At 36.1% G+C, this 20,415-nt stretch overlaps 1 protein-coding gene across 1 annotated transcript in view; it reads right to left on the bottom strand.

Moving 5' to 3' along the window:
• Positions 1-20,415, bottom strand: part of LOC111172720 (glutamate receptor ionotropic, kainate 1) — a 42,522-nt gene that overhangs the window by 8,853 nt on the left and 13,254 nt on the right. Inside the window, exons 6-7 of the mRNA XM_089909879.1 lie at positions 15,116-15,234; positions 10,816-11,033 (exon numbers count right to left, since the gene is read on the bottom strand). Of these exons, the coding sequence (XP_089766005.1) occupies positions 10,816-11,033; positions 15,116-15,234 (337 nt within the window). The remainder of the gene's footprint in view (positions 1-10,815; positions 11,034-15,115; positions 15,235-20,415) is intronic.

The following is a 20,415-nucleotide window of genomic DNA, read 5'->3' as shown; positions in this document are numbered from 1 at the left end:
AGGTTGTTTGCTACTTGGTATCATGTTAATCCAGCTAGGAGTTAGCTTTCATATAAAAAATCCATAAAACATCTATTTTTTCCACTGTATTTAAATTTTATTAAAAATGAATTTTGTAAATAGTTAGAAAACTGTATTTTTTGGTCTTTGGGAGTTGAGGACAAAACAAAGTAAATGATCACGTTCATTTATGGGAAACAAAGTGGGAGGAGTGCTTTTAGGAATCCAGGAATTGAAGGTTGTGGAAAAGGATGATAAGATTCAACTCAAAACCTTCACATCTGCTGTTGAGCCTAATCAGGTGTGGTTCTCAAGTTACCTGCAGTGAAGGACTGTGCATTTTTCATTCCATGGCAGACCTATCTACATGCATGGCAGACCTATCTGTGGTGCTACCAAGTGGGATTAGTATGCACTCATACCAGACGCGGCTCACCATGTTGGCACTTGACAGCCCTCAAAGTGGTCTACATTCTTGGAACCGTATCCATTAATCATGTTCTTTTTCTTTTTAATTTTTTTTTATTATTTTATTTTTGGCTGTGTTGGGCCGTTGTTGCTGTGCATGGGCTTTCTCTAGTTGTGGCGAGTGGGGGTTACTCTTCATTGTAGTGCACGGGCTTCTCATTGCAGTGGATTCTCTTGTTGTGGAGCACAGGCTCTAGGCACGTGGGCTTCAGTAGTTGCAGCACTTGGGCTCTGTAGTTGTGGCATGTGGGCCCTAGAGCATGAGGGCTTCAGTAGTTGTGGCTCACAGGGTCTAGAGCACAGGCTCAGTAGTTGTGGCACACGGGCTTATTTGCTCTGCAGCATGTGGGGTCTTCCAGGGTCAGGGATTAAACCCATGTCCCCTGCATTGGCAGGCAGATTCTTAACCATTGCACCACCAGGAAAGTCCCTCATTAATCATGTTCTTGGTGCCACCACAATATCCAAGAGCCACAGATCTTCTAAAGTCTTACTCTCAATTTCTTTTATCTCATCACAGCTTAGTAACACAATGTTCCCTGAGTCAACACGTTTGTGTTGACCACCACACATTAACTAGCACTGCTCTGTGGAGCTGAAGGTCATGGATTTAATTCAACCACACTTACTTCTTCCTTTTTGGAGTAGAAGGTTGTTCTTGGCTTGAACTGCCTGAGGTGCTGGAAGAGAAATCTAGCAGGCATGGAATTTGAACCATTGAACAGCAGAACTTTTTCTAAGAAAATGATCACTTGGGGGACTTGCTCAAGTTGAAGGCATAGGGAGCATTCTAAATTTCTTTGACCCCCTCCTACTATTTTTGCTCCAGTCTAATAATGGTAAACATAATGGGACAGAGAATAGCACCCTTCTGCTTTTATTTAAAGTTCTCTTTCATCATTTAGAAAGTTTGCTGTTGTGGGGATCCATTGTATTCTACATTTGAAATTATAGACTGTTTGACAAGCTGGGGAGCTTAGATAAATAGGAAGACCCAGAATGTGGCTAAGGAATAACCCTTTTAACAGTTAAAAATATCTGTAGATGGCTCAAGCACCTTAGGATATAGTGAGTTTTCTACTACTGGAAACATACAAGAAGAATTACATGGATGGATGAGTTTCACTTAAGGATCCTTCAACCCACAGGTTCTACTCACTAGACCAACCTTTTCATATTACTTATGCAGGTCCTGACTTCAAGGACAGTTAAGTGCCACCCAGGGGTCATATTGGTTAGTGAAAGAACCAATACAGAGTCATGGCCTCTTTCCTCCTTATTCTTGAGTTCCATCCACTGTCAAACCATGTTCTGTAATGTTTATTTTTTGTTTGGTCAAAAAGTACTATTCTAAGAGTAGTTAAATTAGATTTATTTCTTTTTAATAGACTATTTTTAAGACAGATTTTAATAATTCTTAAAAATAGAAGCATACTTCATGGGACATTATCATAAATATTAAAAGACTTAGCAAACCATTTGAATGACAGTGTGGATGTTTCTACACTTGTAAATCTTCTATAGTCTCAGCCTGCTAAATTGCTCTAAATGATATATATTTAAAAAGAAGAAACAGTGATTGCAACTTATTTCACTGAATATGTCAAACGTGAATTAGAATATTTGTAAAGTACTCTGAGCTTCTTATCAAAAGTCACAAAAACTGAAAAATCCTCATTTATTAAATCTGAAATCATCCAGGTTTTTTTTTTTTTTTTTTAATCCTAGAGGGGAGTCAAGGTTAAATGCATTTACTTTGGTTAAACCTGATTATGTGGCTATTCTGATGCTGATGAAATGTTGGCAAAGAATAAGCATTCTTTTCATCTAAAATCTGTTATAAGGGAGTATTACTGTATCACCATCTGATGACTGTTGTTTATTTCTCTTTTTTCTCCCATAATGCATGCAAGTTAAACACTCAATCGGAAATAATTTACAATGGGTCTCTGTGCAGTTAAAAACTATTTATTGAAAATAGTAATAATAACCAGCATGTGCAGTGTTTACTGTGTGCCCAAAACTATTCTAAGCACTTTGCATGTATTAATCTATTTAATCTTCACAGTGTTCATATGAGAAAGATACCATTATTATTTCTCCTTTACAGATGAAGAAACAGAATGCCACATAAAGAAACGATGAAGCCAGGATTTGATCCCAGCAATCTGGCTCCAGGGTTTATGTTCTTAACTAATAGGGAATCAACTGTTTGTTTTAATACACAGAACATCAAACTTATGACTCGGCTAATATTTTAACATCACTGACACATTTTCTTAAGAAATAATTTCAGTAAATAGCTGTGGCATCTTTTCGATTATAACTAGAGCTGCTGAAAATCTTGTAGTCATGACACAATGCATGGAAACAATTTATATGAATTTAGACAGCTTATATTTGTTTAGACAAAAAAATTAGTGTTTTAGGAAGTGCAAGAGTTGGAACCTGGAAGGAAATGTAGATATTGTTTATATTTTTCCTTATTTTGTATTTCATATAGTTCCATTGTTTTCAGTTTCAGGGTTTCTGCTATAACAGGAAAAGTATGTGTAAATTCTGGAGTGTAATACAATCTTAAGACTGATAGGACCTGCATTTTATAGACATATCCCTCTAATATTTCATTTTTACTGAAATAAACATTATTTAACACATTATTTCTGCAACCAGGTTATAGGGCTTCTACAGTAAAGATGTATACTCCTATTATTCAGTAGAATGAACAACTGTGCAATTCTACTTCAGACCAACATGCTTAAAGATTTTATATATATACCTGTTTATATGTTTATTTTTACATATATCCATACCCCACACATATACACTGAAGATAGATTATTGATATTTGATTTTTGTTATCTTGTCAAAAATGATCATATAAATATGGTAAATATATGCTTATTGAACAAATAAAACATCAAATATAATTACATTTTAAAATCTGATCTCCAATTTACTTTTACTTTACATAAATGCCGACTTCAAAAAAAAAAAACACCTTAAAAATCAGTCAAAGACATGGAAATCAGCCATGTAGAAATCCAAACTTATAAAGCAGATATATCAGAAGTGAATAGTTGCCTTAAAAGCAACCATTTCCTCTAACACAAGATCAGATCTATCATTTCATGAAATAATAAATTCTCATGGACACTATTTACAATAGCCAGGGCATGGAAATAACCTAAGTGTCCATTGACAGATGAATGGATAAAGATGTGGCACACATATACGATGAAATATTAGCCATAAAAATAAATGAAACTGAGTTATCTGTAGTGAGGTGGGTGGACCTAGGGTCTGTCATACAGAGTCGAGTAATTCAGAAAGAGAAAAACAAATACTGTATGCTAACACATATATATGGAACCTAAAAAAAAAAAAAAAGGCTCTGAAGAACCTAAGGGCAGGACAGGAACAAAGACACGGACATAGAGAATGGACTTGAGGACTTGGGGAGATGGGAGGGTAAGCTGGGACGAAGTGAGAGAGTGACATTGACATATATACACTACCAAATGTAAAATAGCTAGTGGGAAGCAGCCACATTGCATAGGGAGATCAGCTCTGTGCTTTGTGACCACCTAGAGGGGTGGGATAAGGAGGGTGGGAGGGAGATGAAAGAGGGAGGGGATATGGGGATATATGTATATGTATAACTGATTCACCTTGTTACACAGCAGAAACTAACACACCATTGTAAAGCAATTATACTCCAATAAAGATGTTAAAAAAATTCTCATGGATTTAAAAAAATATGATTTAATTTTAAAAAATCACTTTGAAGGAAGACTCTCAGATGAAAGCATTTATACTATAGTGAGGGGTCTGTGTCTTTCAAATGTATATAATATGATCATTGCAGTTGATTTTGCTCTTATCTTGAATTGATAGAAAGTTATGACATTTGCAGAATTTCCTAGGCTATAAATTCATGGGTTCCCTTTTAAAAAAATTCCCTCAGTGGGATTTAAACACCTTTGCTAAAACATTTTTCATGTTTTTATCCTGTCTAAAGATTGGTCCATTACAGACAATATAACAGGCTTTGAAAAAGGTTAACTTTAATTGACCTCATGGATTTCTCCCTAAACAAATACATTTTTAAACTATAGGGACTTAACATTTTGGACACTGAAGGTAAAATTAGCTAGATCTTTCAAACATCAGCTAATAGCTCTTATGTGAAGTGTGCCTTCCTATACAGAGAAGTTTGTGAAATGTCTTTCATTTTGTGCTTCACTATGTGACTATTTTTGTCTGAAACTTGTCTCCCCATAATGGCTCATTGCTTCACATCCACTGGTGCAGTGCTCAGTAACTTTCTTGAAACGTCTTTTGGGTTAATGATAGCACCTAACCACTCTCTGGAAGGAGGTTATAAAGGTTAGAGAGTCCATTCCCACAGCTGGTCCAAAGTCCCCAGACCATGAAAGCCAGTAATGACAAGTTTGTTACGATTTTTTTAAACCTATTTTATTCAAGTCACTTTAGACTGAATCATGATCTAATCTGTGTAATCCTCTGACTTGGGTCTGAGAGGATAGTGATTTTTTACAGGGCAAGCTTCTACTGAGAAGCATTTCTTACATGAGTATTTTCTACCATTCTGGCTCACAGGGACTTCTGATGTTCATACCACTTCCTGTCTGCACAAGGCATGCTACTTAACCACATGTTGCATTGTATTTAACAGGTCTGTGTGCATCTTGTTTCTTTATTGCTATTCAGGTCTTCAAGCCTTGAAAAAGTTTATATCTTCCCCTTCCTATCTCTTACAGTGACAACCTCAAAAACTGGTCAAATCGGAGATCCTGGAAAAAATATAAATTAAACTGAACTGAGTTGAACTGCCTTATTCTGCTTCTCAGCTGAATTCTGAGGGTATCCTCACCATCTGTTGCTTATCTACCATCTGGAAGTGGTTCTTCTGCTAATTCCTATATGTGCTCAGCAAAGCTTCCAAGGACTGAGGTTTTTGTCTGACTTGGCCTCTGAAAGTCTTTGAGATTTTGGGCACTGGCACTCTCTCTGGACTTTTCTGTCCAGTAGCAGAAGGCATACCTCCCAGGATCAGTAAGGAAGCTGAACAAAGACCAAACTAGAGTTTTTTTATTTTTTTTTTAAATTCAGAAAGTTGAAAAAAGTAGGACTAATAGCTAAGGGTAAGGGTTGGATGTTAACGGTGATGATGTTTTTGGTGAGAATTATAATAATATTTAACATTTTTCCCTTTTTTATTTAACATTTTTATTGTTCCAATTTGCCGTATAGTATTATAAACACACTACCTCTATTAAGTTATTTATTTCTTAAAATAATATTTTGAGCTAGTTATTATCCTCAATTTACAGACAGGAGAATTGAGGTACAAAGGGTTTAAATAACTTACCAAGGTCTACATAGCTAATAAGCAGTAATGTCAGAATTTGAACCCAGGTTCTAGAACAAAACTTTACTGTAAGTTTTAATTTATATCACAGCATTTTATTATAGTCATAACTCCTGAGAAGACTGGCTGGTATCCCTAATCTCTGAACAATGAACCAAAACCATTATTTCACTTGGATGATGGTTTGCGAGAGACATTGAGAAATCTCTTTTTTCAGGCCTCAAATGGTTCTTAAGCTTTTACATGATAATCCTTTCTTCATCTGGGAAAAAAAAATGAGTTGATAAACTATCACTGTGAGATCAAAGTTTGGGCTATTCCATTTATCCATAAGTGTAATTAATAGAATTACAAAGAGAAAAAACAATTTTTGCACATGTCCTACTTTTTATGAGACATGGAGAAAATCAGTGCCTTAGTGCTCCATATTAAAAGCAAAAGTTGTAGTTGGATGCCATTGCTGTCAATGTTCTTGGGTATAAAAGAGGAAATGGCCTTAGGAAATCTGTCCCCAAGTTGTGTCCACAGAACTTGACTGTGAACTGACTATTCTTTGTATCTCTTAAGATGCTGAGGGTGGTCTCAGACAGTGCAGAGGGCAGGAAAAGCCTTTATCATTTAAGATTTTGAAACAATTGAAAGGACCAAGCAATTCAGCAGCAGAGAGATGAAAAACCAATATAATTAATATCATATTATTAATTAGTATTATCCTGAGTAGAAAATCAAAGGGAGTTTGTTAAAAATTCTCTTAAATGAAGTCTCTTGAAGTTCTGAATTATTGGTATACTGATTTATAAAAATATTCTATTTAAAATTGTTAGCCAAGGACAAATAAATGGTCCCCTGATATTTGGAGGATCTCCTAAAATATCTTCAACAGTCCTTGGACAGTTGATGAAACACTCTGCCTCTCTTTAACTTTGACCCGGTAATTGGTCTACTGGTGAATGACACCCTTTCACCAAATAGACGTTATATCATCCATAGGGTGCAGATGACCTTGAGGAAGTGTAATGTTTAATAAACATCATTGACTAAGTGCCCTTGACCACAAAACTTAAAATTGTTCTTTTCTTCATGGGCATCAGCCAGGATCTTGAGGTGTCCATCTGTAAATCTTTGTGAATGTATGTGTAATTAAATTTACGATTTAATCTCAGTTCTTTGCGTAAATACAGTCCCTGGTGATCACTGTGGTTGTTCTACATACAAATGACTCAATGAAGGAAAACTGTTTCAGCTTCCCTTGTCTCAGACATGTAGTACCTTGACCCAGCAGTTGCTTAATAAATGTCAGTTTATTCCCTCAGCCTTGTCTGAATTCAGATGATGGATAGTGAAACCTCACCTGACCTATTTAAAAAACAACAACAACTTTTTTTCATGTTGAAAATCAAATATCCAAATCTGAAATCTAAGGTCTTGTTCTCTTCAAGAATGACAAAGTCTAGAAAAAAAAAGTCAATGGCTTTGGATGGAAATTTTAGTGAGCAACTTCTGGTCACACTTTTCAAGCAGAGATTTCACTAAAAACATCCCTCAATTGTGACCAAGAGACCACATATGAGGGGTTGGTGTATTTTGTTTGTTTATGGATTTTGGTAACTTCCATAGTCCTTTCCTCCTTGCAAATGCCTATTCTTCAGCTGTAAAACAACTTAGAGTCATCTTGAAAGCAAAGAGACAGGTTCACCATTTAGATGTGCCAAAGGGATATTTTTGGGGTACTGGGGGGACAAAAGCACTTTAGTTACACTGTGTGATGGAAAAGTGCTTCTTATTAGAAGTTTCCTTGTGATTGAATGCAGCTGGGACCCATGTGAGCAAGGCTTATGCCCCAATAGTAGATCAGAATGTGCTAGGTTAGACCAGGCAAAGGTAGCTCTCCTTATTGATTCAACAGCTTAAGAGAGGATACTGTCTTTGATTAAGAGAGGAAGGGAGGGAGGGAAGCCTCAATGGCAGTGATACATTAATGTAGAGCCAGGTCAAAACTGAGTCCTTGTGACCTTAACTGCTGTCACTCAGTGACAGTGTAGAACTACCCTGAGAGCTAAAAGGCTGGAACATTTCTTTCCCTTGCAGAATAATGCAGCTTAAAAATGCTGAGTGTGTATCCCTCTGAAGCTTTCTGACAGCTTGCCTCCCTCAAGGGGAAAATTAAATCGGATTTAGTCCTTGTTCTCTTTTTGCAAATAAATTCCTTCTTGTTGCTAGGCTACAAGATAACTTTTAAATCGAGGAACATAGGACAGTGTCTCTTCCTCTGTGGATCTCTATGTATCCTTCCTGCTATGGTCTGAATGTGTCCCCCCAGATTCATATGTTGAAATCCTGACCCTCAAAAATGATGGCATGAAGAGATGAGGCATTGGGGAGGTGTTTAAGTCATGAGAATGGAGCCCTTATGAATGGGATTAGTGCCCTTATAAAAGAAGGTCCTGTGAGACCCATGCCCCTTCCACCATGTGAGGACACAGCATAAAATCTGCGACCTAGAAGAGAGCCCTCATTCAGCCATGATCTTGACTTCCAGCCTCCAGAACTGTGAGAAATAAATTTCTGTTATTTATAAAGTACCCAGTCTGTGGTGTTTTGTTATAGCAGCCTGAACAAAGATACCTCCTCACCTCCCTTCTTTCCTCCTTCTCTCTTTTTCTCCTCTGATAGAATCCATCGCTCTTAGATTTCAGTAGTGTATTTGTTCATTTATTAAAGACATGTTTTCTGAGTGCCTACTATCTCTACTATGTACCTATTATGTGCCAGGTACTGTTTTAGGTTCTGGGGATATAATGACAAACAAAAGAGGCCAATTGTCTACCCTCAAGGAGGGTAGAACTTCTAGAACTCCCTGAAGTTTGTCTGAACACTGACTCTTTCATCAGTAGCTTTATAAATTTGTGGCAAGTTATTTAACTGAGCTATACCTCATTTTCCTCATCAAACAAGGGGGATAATCTTAGCTCTTAACTCAGTTGGCCTTTATAAGGATAAAATGAAGTACTGTATGGAAAGCATTTAGGAACAGAGTGTGCAGTTATGAGCTAGTACAGTTGCGAGATTAGCATAGAATTATTTCAGGGAAATACAATATCCAAGCACACCCAAGTCACTCTAGGGTCCTGCCAGGAAATGTGGGAACCAGCACCCTTTATATTCAAAGGTATGTGAACAGAGACAAATCAAAATGAGATTAAAGGATACTTTGTGAATACACTGATTGTTTTCACAGTGGCGAAGTCAGATCTATGGCTTTTTCAAAGGGTAGCCTCTCCCTCTTTTATATTTATAATGTGCATCTTAGTAGTAGTAGAATCTTCTCTACCCCTACTCGCCCATTTCCCAATACTTTAAAACTTTTTGATACTGGTGAAAGAGGTAAATCATTTCAGATATGTTTTTCAGACATACTCAGTTCTCCTTTGGCAGTGTCTCTCTGTCCTATATGCCTTGCAGGTAATTTTCCTAGTTTTTGACAAGTGTTGTGATGAATTACTAGCTGTGGGTAACATGTTTCTTTATAGTACTGATTTTAGGAAAATTCAAGCTTTCAGAAAGTTGGAAAGCCATACATTTAATGTAATTTGTCCTGAAAACAACACTTGTCCAAAGAAGAAAGAATCACCACACTTTATACCTTCATTAAATCAATGTCATATTTCTTAAAATTAAAAAAAGTTTAAAAATCATCTTTTTTTTAACATAGAGGAAAAGAAAAATCCTAACTTTTTACATTACTCTTTTTTATAAACCTCTGGGTATAGTTTACTCCTAAAACAAGTAAGTTTTTATTTGTTTATTTACTATTATTTTAATGTTAAACTGCATTTACTGCATAAGTAATACATATTTTGGTGAAATAATACTGCTATACAAAGAAGTGTTCCCTTTTTTTTTACCCTTAGTTTTTTGTCTCTAAATAAATACTCTTCACAAGTCAAAGTAGTCCTCTCAAACCTTGGGTGACAACTTCATTTTCAGTAATCTGGATGTGAAACGTTGACAAAGGTGTTTTTAGAGTTTATTTTGGTTACAGTTGCTGTTTTCCTTTTTTTCACATGCACAAGTACCTCTTACAAGAAGGTTCTAGCCTGGCTGTGTCATAAACCAAGTGTGTGATTTTGAGCAAATAATTTAGCTTCTGTGGGTTTTGTCCTCTTCATGAGTAAGGTGAAGGGCTGAACTTTCTGATCTCTGAGGTTTTTTGTCATCTCTAAAGGTCCCAGGATCTATTAAAATCCATTTTCCCCCCATGGGAGATATAGTATCTGAGATCTGATAATAAAAGTACTGCAGCTTATTGCGTAAGCAAGGTGGAAATCAGTTTCATTACTCTGGGTAAGTAATTAAAAAGACTTGAACAACAAAATGCACTTGGCACTAAAACCATATTGATTCTAACTACAGGAAGGCTATTGGAAGGCTATCGGAAGGCTTCAGGCTGCTCTGGGAGCCCTGTCCCCATTGGTGCAAATGCAATATTAGACTGGATACTTTTGGTTTTAATTTTCCAAATAGATACCAGTATCCACACATTTACTTATCATCTGCTCCAGTACAGAACAGGAAGAACAAAACAAAGATATTCAAGCATTCTGAGTGTCATAATTTCAGGGTAAGTAATCTTTACTTTTGTGGCTTCTATACATGAGTGATTAATTAATGGGTATAAAGACAAGAAAAGATATTGAAGATACTGACCTGTGGATCTGAGTGTACTCAATTGGGGATAGAGGGAATGATACCTAGATGGGCACTGAAGAAATTGTTTTATGTGACAGCTGAGGGTACCTAGGTCCCTTGTAATCAGATTTTGCCATTAGACATTTTATTTTGTAAAAACGTTGCCTAACATGTTTTTGGGTTTTTTTTGGACGGACTCTCATTCCACAACCTCCTCCCCTCAGTATGAGATAACCGCTGAGAATATATTGTCAGTTCCTTACCTTGAAGAAGGTCATTGTTGATCCATCTCTGACTGCCCCATATTCTATCTTGGTTTGTTTTGCCAGGTCATCTGCTGAATCAATGGGGGATTCCATTCGCTCTACTGTCAAGAAGGCAGCCAGATTGGCAGTGTAGGATGAAATGATGATTAGCGTGAAAAACCACCATATCCCTCCAACTATTCTGGTTGATAGAGCTTTGGGCATCAACTCTGATCCTGTGATGGTATCGTCAGAGTAAGAGAGTTAAACAGTTAGGGGAGAAGGGAAGACCCGTGATTTGACACTAGCCTAGAGAGATAATGCATTTTTGTGACACAAAACTATAAATCTATCAAGGTTTTACTCTCTTGCGTGTAGGTGAATAGGTGCATTTTTTTAGAAAATGAAGCAAAATCTAAGTGATCTTTTATCATTTATCAATGCTGCTGTTTAAAATGTGATTTATTGACATTTGAAGGCATTAAATGATTTTAACCCTAAGATATTCTATGTTTAAAATTTACAGATAGTTTAGTTGCTTAGATTTGAGTTTGTTTGCTTGTTTCTGCTGAAAAGTCAATCCCAGACTTCTGGACTTTTCTTACTGTCTGATATGCACCTTATTGTTTGAAATAAAATGTTCTAGGTTGTACAACTGTGAAAGCTTTAAAATGCTAACTTACTTTTATTTAATCTTAAAGAATGAGAGAGACTTTCACAAGATTAACATATCATGTCATTTATCACATGTACTTTAATAAAACACTGGAGTTTCACAAATCAAATGAAATTGGATGCAGCCATATTTGACAGTAGATGAATCATTTTTTATTGCTTTATGTTACTTTTGAAGTCAAAATTACTTTTTTAAAGTAGATTCTTATTTAACTGAAAATAATATATTCACTGAAAAGGCACAATTTTGTCCTCAAATAAAGTACTATTTTTTAATTATACTTCAAAGACTGGCTGTTTTGCAGGTGGAAAGGGGCCTTTTCTGCTAAGAACATACATTTTAGATGTTATCAGATGATTCCTGATTATTTGTAAAAAGGTAATATAGAGGCATTTAATGTATTTACCAAAAAAACCTTTCTCTCTTAAAGAAAGGGTACATGTGTGAAGTTTACCTACACAAAGGACAAACATTTGTGAAAACTCTCTAGCTCAAAACTTTTGATCAAACTTATGGAAGGCCATAAATCCAACAGTAGAATCAAAAGGGACAGAAGGGTATATGCAGCACTTACCCCAATTTTATCAATTCATGGATGGATTTCTGGTTAATCTGCTTGCTTGAAATTCACCATTGGTTCTGTACTTAGCATTTCCTCCATGAAGTTGGAGGAATGTTAGAGTTTATGGGACCAGTTAAAAAGTGAAAGGGAAAAACCCTAAGTTAAAAAATCCAAAGTATGAAGTTCAGCAGGTGAATTACCTGGTTTAAAGGAGTCTTTCACTTTTCTGATTGGGGGTTTTGAAGTTTTGTAGTTAATGACTTAAGATAGAAAGGGACATTGGAGTTTACGAATCTACAAATACATGAGTTTATGCTCAAGTTTAATCTATAAACAGATACAAATATTGCTCATGAAATCAAAGCCAGCTCATGGTAAGCAGATAAAGGTTGGCAGAGTTTCTTGACTTTGAATTAGATGTATTCTTCTAAAGTTATTAGGTATTTTTGTGCTTTATTGTCTTTTAATGAGGTTAATGGCTTCACTGTGGTTTTTATTTCCTTCTTTTGTTTGTTTGTTTGAATTTGGGTGTGTAATAATACTCAGATTTATAACAGTTTTCATTAAATTGCCTCTAAGAATTTAGTAGAATAGTTTGTTCCTCTCTTGTTTTAATCTTTCAGTTTAATGGGATTTATATGCCTGTGGGTGTATGTGTGTGTTTAATGCCCAAGTTTGTTTCATATCTTTGTACTTCATTGATCTAGCAGCCTTGTGGCAGTGTGATATTATTTTAGATTTTTCGTTGGCTATCATTAAAATACCATTTATTTCATAAAATAGCTGTGGGAAATAGGTAATATAGTTAGTAGATATATTTTCTTAGCTTATAGGTATAGATTTTCTGCTGTAAATTTATCCTTATTTTATTTGGCTGCATTTGTGAAAAGATCAGATTTTAATTTATTATTTGTATAATTATGTGTTATATGGCAGTAAAACTGGACAGACGGATAACCAGCTGTTGACATGTAATGATAAATTCACATCTATCACACTTTAAACTAATACATATTTATACTTTTGGATGAAGTGGTCTTGGAACTTAAAAATAATTTGTAGAAACCTACTCAGGTTACATTTCAAACCCTTGGTAGATGGTATGAATTATATTTCTCAACATTTCATCTTTTTAAAAAATTTCACACAATTTTGTGACTTTCATGACTCTCAACATTAATTTACATACTTAGAAATGACTTCACTCAAGTAGAGATGATTTTTCTAAGTTCAGAACTCTAGAGTATGAAGTTATGAAAGTAATAAAAATAGAATAAAACATCATTAGAAAATATTTGGGATGAGAGACAATACTTGCTGAAGTCTCTTTACTGCCTTTTATGGCAGACATGACAGCCAATCCTGATCCAGACTTTGCTCACGCTCTGTAGAAAAGAGAAAGCCTGATCATCACATTAAAAAAGAAATTAAACAAAATGATTTCCAAGTGAGTACAGTGATAAGCTTCTGCTAACAAGAGCACAACAGTCAATACATAAGTTAGCTACCTGGTCCAATGCCACATGCTAAGGACAAATGCACTAACAGTCACCAGTACTGCAAATTTTTACATTTCAATATATGTTTCACCTGACAAATATTTTAAACTTCTTGAAAAACAAGCAGAGTCTGGTTGGGGTTGACTGTCACGTACCCAAGGTAGTGGTAACTAGCAGACACTGCATCCCACGGTTTGCTGTGGATGATGGGAAACTCCAAACAGGTAGAATATAAAAGAGAAATTTTAGGGGCGGGAACACTCATATGACAGAAGACAGTCACAGTCATATGTACATGCACAGACTTGCCGTGTGCTCTATGAAACCCAAGTCTATATTTTTCTATTCTAATGGCACAGGAAGGCAAGCTATAGGGAAGGAGGGGTGTCTCTCACTCTTTGAAAGTAATTGTTCACAAGATAAATGCCTTAAAAAGTAAATGCAGTGGTAAAGCAGTATATGTCATCTAATGAGTTTTCCTGCAGGATTTATAGTTCTGTGCTATGCTCTAAACTCATGCAAGTGATTTCTAGTAGATCAGGTGCTGTGTCTACACCTATTTGGCAGTGCCTGAATAAACTACACTTAATTGCATGATGAGAGGTTTTACTCACTCTCTTCAATTATTTTATATTTCCACACTAGAAACCCTTGCTCTCTCTCCCTGGAATTTTTAGAGACAGACTATATACATTTCGAGTAGATGATAACAACTCCCTCATGAAAAGCCTTAGGGTTCACACCTAAGTAACAAACATCTTTAATATATATCCTAGTTGAAATTTCCTTTGCCAATTTATTTTGCAACTTGTTGTCAAATGAGCAGATATTCCAAACACAACAGCATCTGTGACTTATGATTTTCTTAAATAAATGCACTTATCTTGAGAATGGTTTTCTATATCATACGTTTGGAATCAAAGCTGAGGAATATCCACAAAAGAGTTGGATTTCTTCCAAAGGTTAAAACAGCTCACTCCTCCCTCCCCACCAAAATCAAAATCTTCCAAATCATAGAAAATGTATAAAATATATTACATTCCTATGGTTTGAATTTCATTTCCCCCAACTTCCCCAGTTTACTGTTGCTATGTTTACCAACTGACGGAGATCGTAAAAGTTTACTGGGAAGCTAAGATGAATCCCTGTAGGGTCTGTCAGAATGGTAATTAGTTGACAGTTTTAGGTACTGTGAGCTATTGGAAGAATGTAAGCCAGCCTAATTTTCAAAGGATTCAAACTTTAATTCTTTTCAACCTCTAACTTGTGAAGTTAGGAAAAGACTGATATCTCCATCTATGCCAATTTGTAAACAGTTTCTAAGGTAATTTATCTCTTCCTTCTCTCTAGGAAAATTTGTGTTCATTGCTTGATAGTAAGTCTTATTTTAGATATATAGCAAAGGAGTTTCATTTCTGTCATATTTTTTTATTTTTAGAACTGTCTAGGAAGCCGGGTTCTATCTTTTTGATTCCTGAGATAGTTTTTATCCTACCCTCTATCTTCTTGGTGGAATTTACCAGCATTAAAACCTGTCAGCAGACTGTGGGATGTGTGTGACAAAGATGCGCAACCTTGTACCTTGTTGCATGAGAGCTCCAACTCCAAACCAGAAACTATTTAGTAAAGTAAAATTGTTTTCCACCACGTCTGAGTCAGGATTGCATGGGTGGGGGTTATACCACTCGTAGGGTGTAAACCTGTGGTAGTTAACAGAAACAGTCTGTAAACATGAGATAAATATATGTGGCACCAGTGAAAACCCGCTGAACAATGTGGAACACCCAACAGTTAATGATGGACGCATCAAACCAAACAGTAGGCCATATTCATAAACTTACAGCTTTGGTGGGCAAAGTGCGAAGGAGACTTTAGGCATTATATTTATCAGACTTCTGAGTTGTAGGCAAAGCCCATTGGTTGTCTGGAACTGTACTCCCTAGATCTATGTCTACTAAATTGTTCTGAGTTTTCACTCATTTCCATTTTGCTGAACAACTAGATGGACTGTTAAAGAGAGGTTCACTCATCCCGAGTATTTACCCCACAAAGTAGCAACGACAGTGACACACACACTGTTGCATACCAGCTACAGTATCAAGATTCTGTGTTGCTAGGTGCTGTGGAAGGCACAAAAACAGAGGGGTGACTGGACTTCAAGAGGTATCTATGGATAGAAGTTTAAAGGAGTCTATGTAGTCTAGTGATTTCATAATGAATCAAAGGAGCTGCAAGTTTGAAACAATTAATAAACAAAAAGAATGTCTGGATTGGGATGTATTAATGTTTTTATGATTGTATATGGAGATAAAAATCACAATCCTTAAATGAAGAGATAAAGTTCAAACTTAGAAGTATCCTGGCCCAGGCACAGGGGTTCATTAGTGTTAAGGACACAGCATGTCTCAATGGAGAGTTTTAGATTCAGACACTCTCGATTCATTTTGAATTGTTTCTAGAACTATGAATTGTGATCACCTGATCACCAACCCTCATTAGTTAGGAAGCCAACCTTGAATAAGTAACTTAAGCTCACTGGCTTCAGTTTCCTTATTTTTAAAGAAGAGGGAATCCAGGTATCTCTAGGGTGTGTTAAAATAAAAATTTGAGGAACTGAAGAGTTTTGATTCTTCCTCTGTTTTCTAAACATCTGTCTGATCTCTACAGCCCAAGGAGCTCCCTGCTCTGTGGTTATATTTTAGGACTATCTTTCCAAGGGGCACTTATTTTTCCAAAAAGACATTAGCAGGTGCTCTGTAAAGTGATCTGGAAATGATTAAATGCAGTAGTCCTTAGCACTGGAAGCTTTGCTGTTTACCATTGGGTCTTTTAATGCAAGCAGGAGTAATGTTAAAACACCATAAAGCCAAGGAGAACATGTGGAATGCTCTCCAGCCATAAGGTTTCAGCAGTAAACAATAGCAGATTGCTGACACTTGGGGAGAGTTGGTATTAAAGTGAATACATTATCTAAAGCGAAAAGCAGGGCACACTGTGAATCATGCACAAGGAACTGGGCAGACAGTTCCTCTTAATGAAAAACCATTCTCTAACCCCCCAGACACCTTCTGAAATGTATACAGCATCTCCTCATCAAGTCTTAGGGAGACTGGGATAACAGCCTTGTAGTTTATCCCCCAGTAATGGCATCTGAATCATGACTGTACCTTCTCCACAGCTGCAGGGCACACAGTGCAGGTTCCTGTGAAGCTTATGAATATAGCTTTAATTGACAATGCCATGCCAATACATTTTAATTACTGTTTCAACAATATGATTAAGTTTTGAATTTATACTCTCTTATAACCATAGTAGTTTGCTGAGCTGAAGAACTGAATACCAATATTAATGAACCTACTAATTGAAGCAGTACACAGAGTAAAAATGCCGTTACTTAAACAATATCATTGTCACTTGTACAATAATTTAAAAATATTAAGTGCAATAAATTAGGCAGATTATGCATTCAAAAGAGGGAGTTTTTCTAAACAGATCATAAAACCTGGCAACCACCAGCCCCCTGATATTCTGGCATTTCTCCCCTGTATATGCTCTGATGAATGAGATCACCAGTTTTCTCTTTGGAATGCCGCATCTAACTTGGTCTTTTTTCAGTATTTCATACTTTGCAGTTCTAAGTGAACAATTAATCTAATTTTCTATGGCAAAAAAGAAAACTGTCTAAACAGCAATGTGATTCTGCCTGCTCTGCAGAGATATTTTAGATCCTTTCTCTCTGAGATTCTGAGTGACTTGGGGAGTGTGTGGACTGAGGAATATTAAATAGTGATTTGATGCTGTGTTGTAAGACACTGACTTTTCGTAATGCAGTAGACCTACCTGTTGCCTACCGGATGTAGATATTTCAGCTTGAAATTCCTAATGCCTGCTTAAAGATAGCTAGTGTGACAGTAATGTCAGCACCAGGAAGTCTGGGAGAAAGATTAATACATGACCCACACCAATGATATTCTGAAGCTGCTATCTTCAACTGATACTGATTTTTAGTGAAATGTCAGAGAAAGGGACAAATATGCTTAGAATTTATGTTAAAATTTGCACATAGAAGAGTAGCATTATATTGAAATACAGAGGTTCATTTTGGTTTTATGTTTATATATGCCAGGCTTTTACTTGAATGGAAGATATAAAATGCTGGTCATACTGAAGGTTTCTAATTAAGAGATTCTTTTAATGGCTGAGCATAGATATTAGGGTGTATCAAGAAGAGGGAGATCTATTCATCTTTTAATGGAGGAAGCTCTATTCGATCTTGTAGCATAACTGTTGGGTTTGTATTATAACTGTAGAGTTATAGTCAAAGGTTTTCTTGATTTTTCTTTGCCAGAAGCCAACTTAAAAAATGTTCATTTTAAGAAGATGAGCATAAATTATAAGATGTAATCAGACATTATATTTGGATATTTGTTCTATCTAAATTTTGTGTTCATGATGGTTATAATTCCTTGGGATTAAATACAAAAAGTAATTAAAAAAATGTCAACCACAAAACAAAAACACTGACATGCACATTTGTAACAAGTCATGGTAACTAAAAAATTTATATGGCTTTCCTTAGTTTGTCTAACTTTATAAATTCAATTCACTTCAGCAAATTGTTTTTAAGTCTCTGTCTAGTGAGAGCATTAGCCTAAATGCAGTGATGGGCTTTATTTTTCCCCTTTAAAAAGACAAGAAAGGATATATTTCAAAAAGCAAATTCAAAAGCCTCTCTAGAGCTAAAGATGATTAGGAGGTTAGCTGTTTTTCATTTCTATTTCACTAACTTTGAATGCAAACCACTAAGGTGGTAACAGAAAGTCATTTTACATATTAGCTTATGGATGCAGAGTGACCAAGTTCAAGCTATGATGGTGGGAAGTAAAAGTGAATTGGCACATTTATTCGATCAGGATTTTGTCTTTGGGAATCACCTCCAAAATATATTTAGTGGCTTTATGACATAGAGGCAGGAATGGATTCAAAGGTGTGGAGAAGCTGAATGTAGCTGAGAGTACAATCCCAATGATAGTGCACTTGTACACTGCAGGGAGTTATTTTTTATATTTTTATATTTTCTATGTTTTACCACCATGCTGTTTGCAAGTTTGCATTTGATGCATGACATCTCTACTTCCCCAAGACCCAGAGTGAGAGGAAAGACAGTGAGAAGGGAGTGACAAGGAGAATAAGCTAAATAAAGAAGAGCTGGTTTATAAATGATACTTGGTGAGTAGGAATGTTGAGTGGATAGTATTGACTAGGGGAGAAAGGAGGCTGCTTTCTTAACTGAAACAGAGTGAAGTTAGAAAAGGTAGGGCTCTGGTTCATCAGGAGGTTATAGAGGAACAGACAAAATGAGGAGGGGAAAACTACTGAATGCTACATTATTTTGACGTATTCTGGTGGTAAAAATAAGGCCATTTAAAGGCACACTTGGTGTCAAATGTAAAAGAGAACTTTCAACCTGTATGCTTGTGAGAATTTCTGGTTGCTGTTGACATGGTTTTTTCTTTCACTGATTTTGGTCAAGTCAGTGTGATAAATGATGTAATTACTTGCTCATCAACATTGTCTTTCCTATTCTACTCATTAGCATCACTGCTTAGACAAAGCAGTGAGCTGGGGAATATGGAAACTCACTTCTCTGTTGCCCTCTGCTGCTTGGATTGCTCTACTAGCCCTAGAATCACCCAGCAGGTGTGGGCCCCAAATAGAGGAATGGAACAACAAGCCAACACAAGACTTCTAATTTATTGTTAGAGAGTACATCACTTTAGGGTGGTCATTTATTCAATGGCCATTCTAGGGCAGTATCCATTTCACTTATGAGCCAGTAATGAGAAATGCTCTTCCAAAGGTGAGTTATTCACCTTTGAAAATTTGATACTCAAAGCACTATCATCTTTAATTATTTAGAGCATGGTTATTCAAACTTGATGCTATTGACATTTTGGGGTAATTCTTTGTTGGAGGGGGAGGGCTGTCCTGCACACTGTAGGATGTTTAGCTACATCCCTGGACTCTACCTACTATGTACCAGTAGCATCCTCCACCCTCAGTTGTAACAATCAAAAACTATTTCCAGACATTGCCAAATGTTCCCTGGAGGATAAAATCTCTCTTAGTTGAGAACCACTGATTGAGTATTAATGTATCAAAGGAGAGTATGACTCTACATACTGACAATATACTATTTTATGAGGTAAGATACATGGAAAGAAAGCTTTGGCCATTATTTAAAAGTAATTTAATATCTGGAGAAAATTTGGAAAACAGTCTAGGATTTGGTAATGGTACACTTTATGAAGTACAGAGAACTTCGAAATATTCATTTCATATTGAACATATGTGACTCACCCACACATGACAGCACACATTTATTTGCCTTTACTATGTCTGCTTTATGGATCTGTAAGACCTTTCCAAACTAGGTTATTTTTCCCAGCTTTCTTTATAATTATGCTAGGGAAAGAGTTACCTGGCATTAATCAAAACCATACAGTGAACAATGACAAAGAACTAGCATGAAGAAAGATTTCTCTTAGAAATTCCTGGAGGGAAAACACAAATTGATTAGAGAAAAAGTTCACTGAGTTTTGTTGAAGGATGAAAAAGATTGAAAATGAATAGAGGACATAACAAAGCAATCATTTTTTTTACAGGGTTTGTCTAGGGATATCAACTGTCTAAGCCAACAGAAAGATAAAGCAGCTGTGTTTCCAATTTAGTATCAAAGGTATTTAGAAAATATGATCTACTGAATGGTATAACAATCCTTTGAAAAACTGTGTAGAGCAGAATGGTTAAATGTAGGGTTATCTCAGAAAATAAAATCTAAACTGAAACATCAGGGTAGCATAAAGATTTCATGCCTCCAG

This window comes from Delphinapterus leucas, chromosome 4 (assembly GCF_059928025.1).
Source record: "Delphinapterus leucas isolate spDelLeu-1000000601 "Yukka" chromosome 4, BTC_Dleu_Yukka2, whole genome shotgun sequence".
NCBI classification, from domain to species: Eukaryota; Metazoa; Chordata; class Mammalia; order Artiodactyla; family Monodontidae; genus Delphinapterus; species Delphinapterus leucas.
Note: the sequence above shows the minus strand (reverse complement) of the source record. Positions and strands in the feature narration are given on the sequence as shown.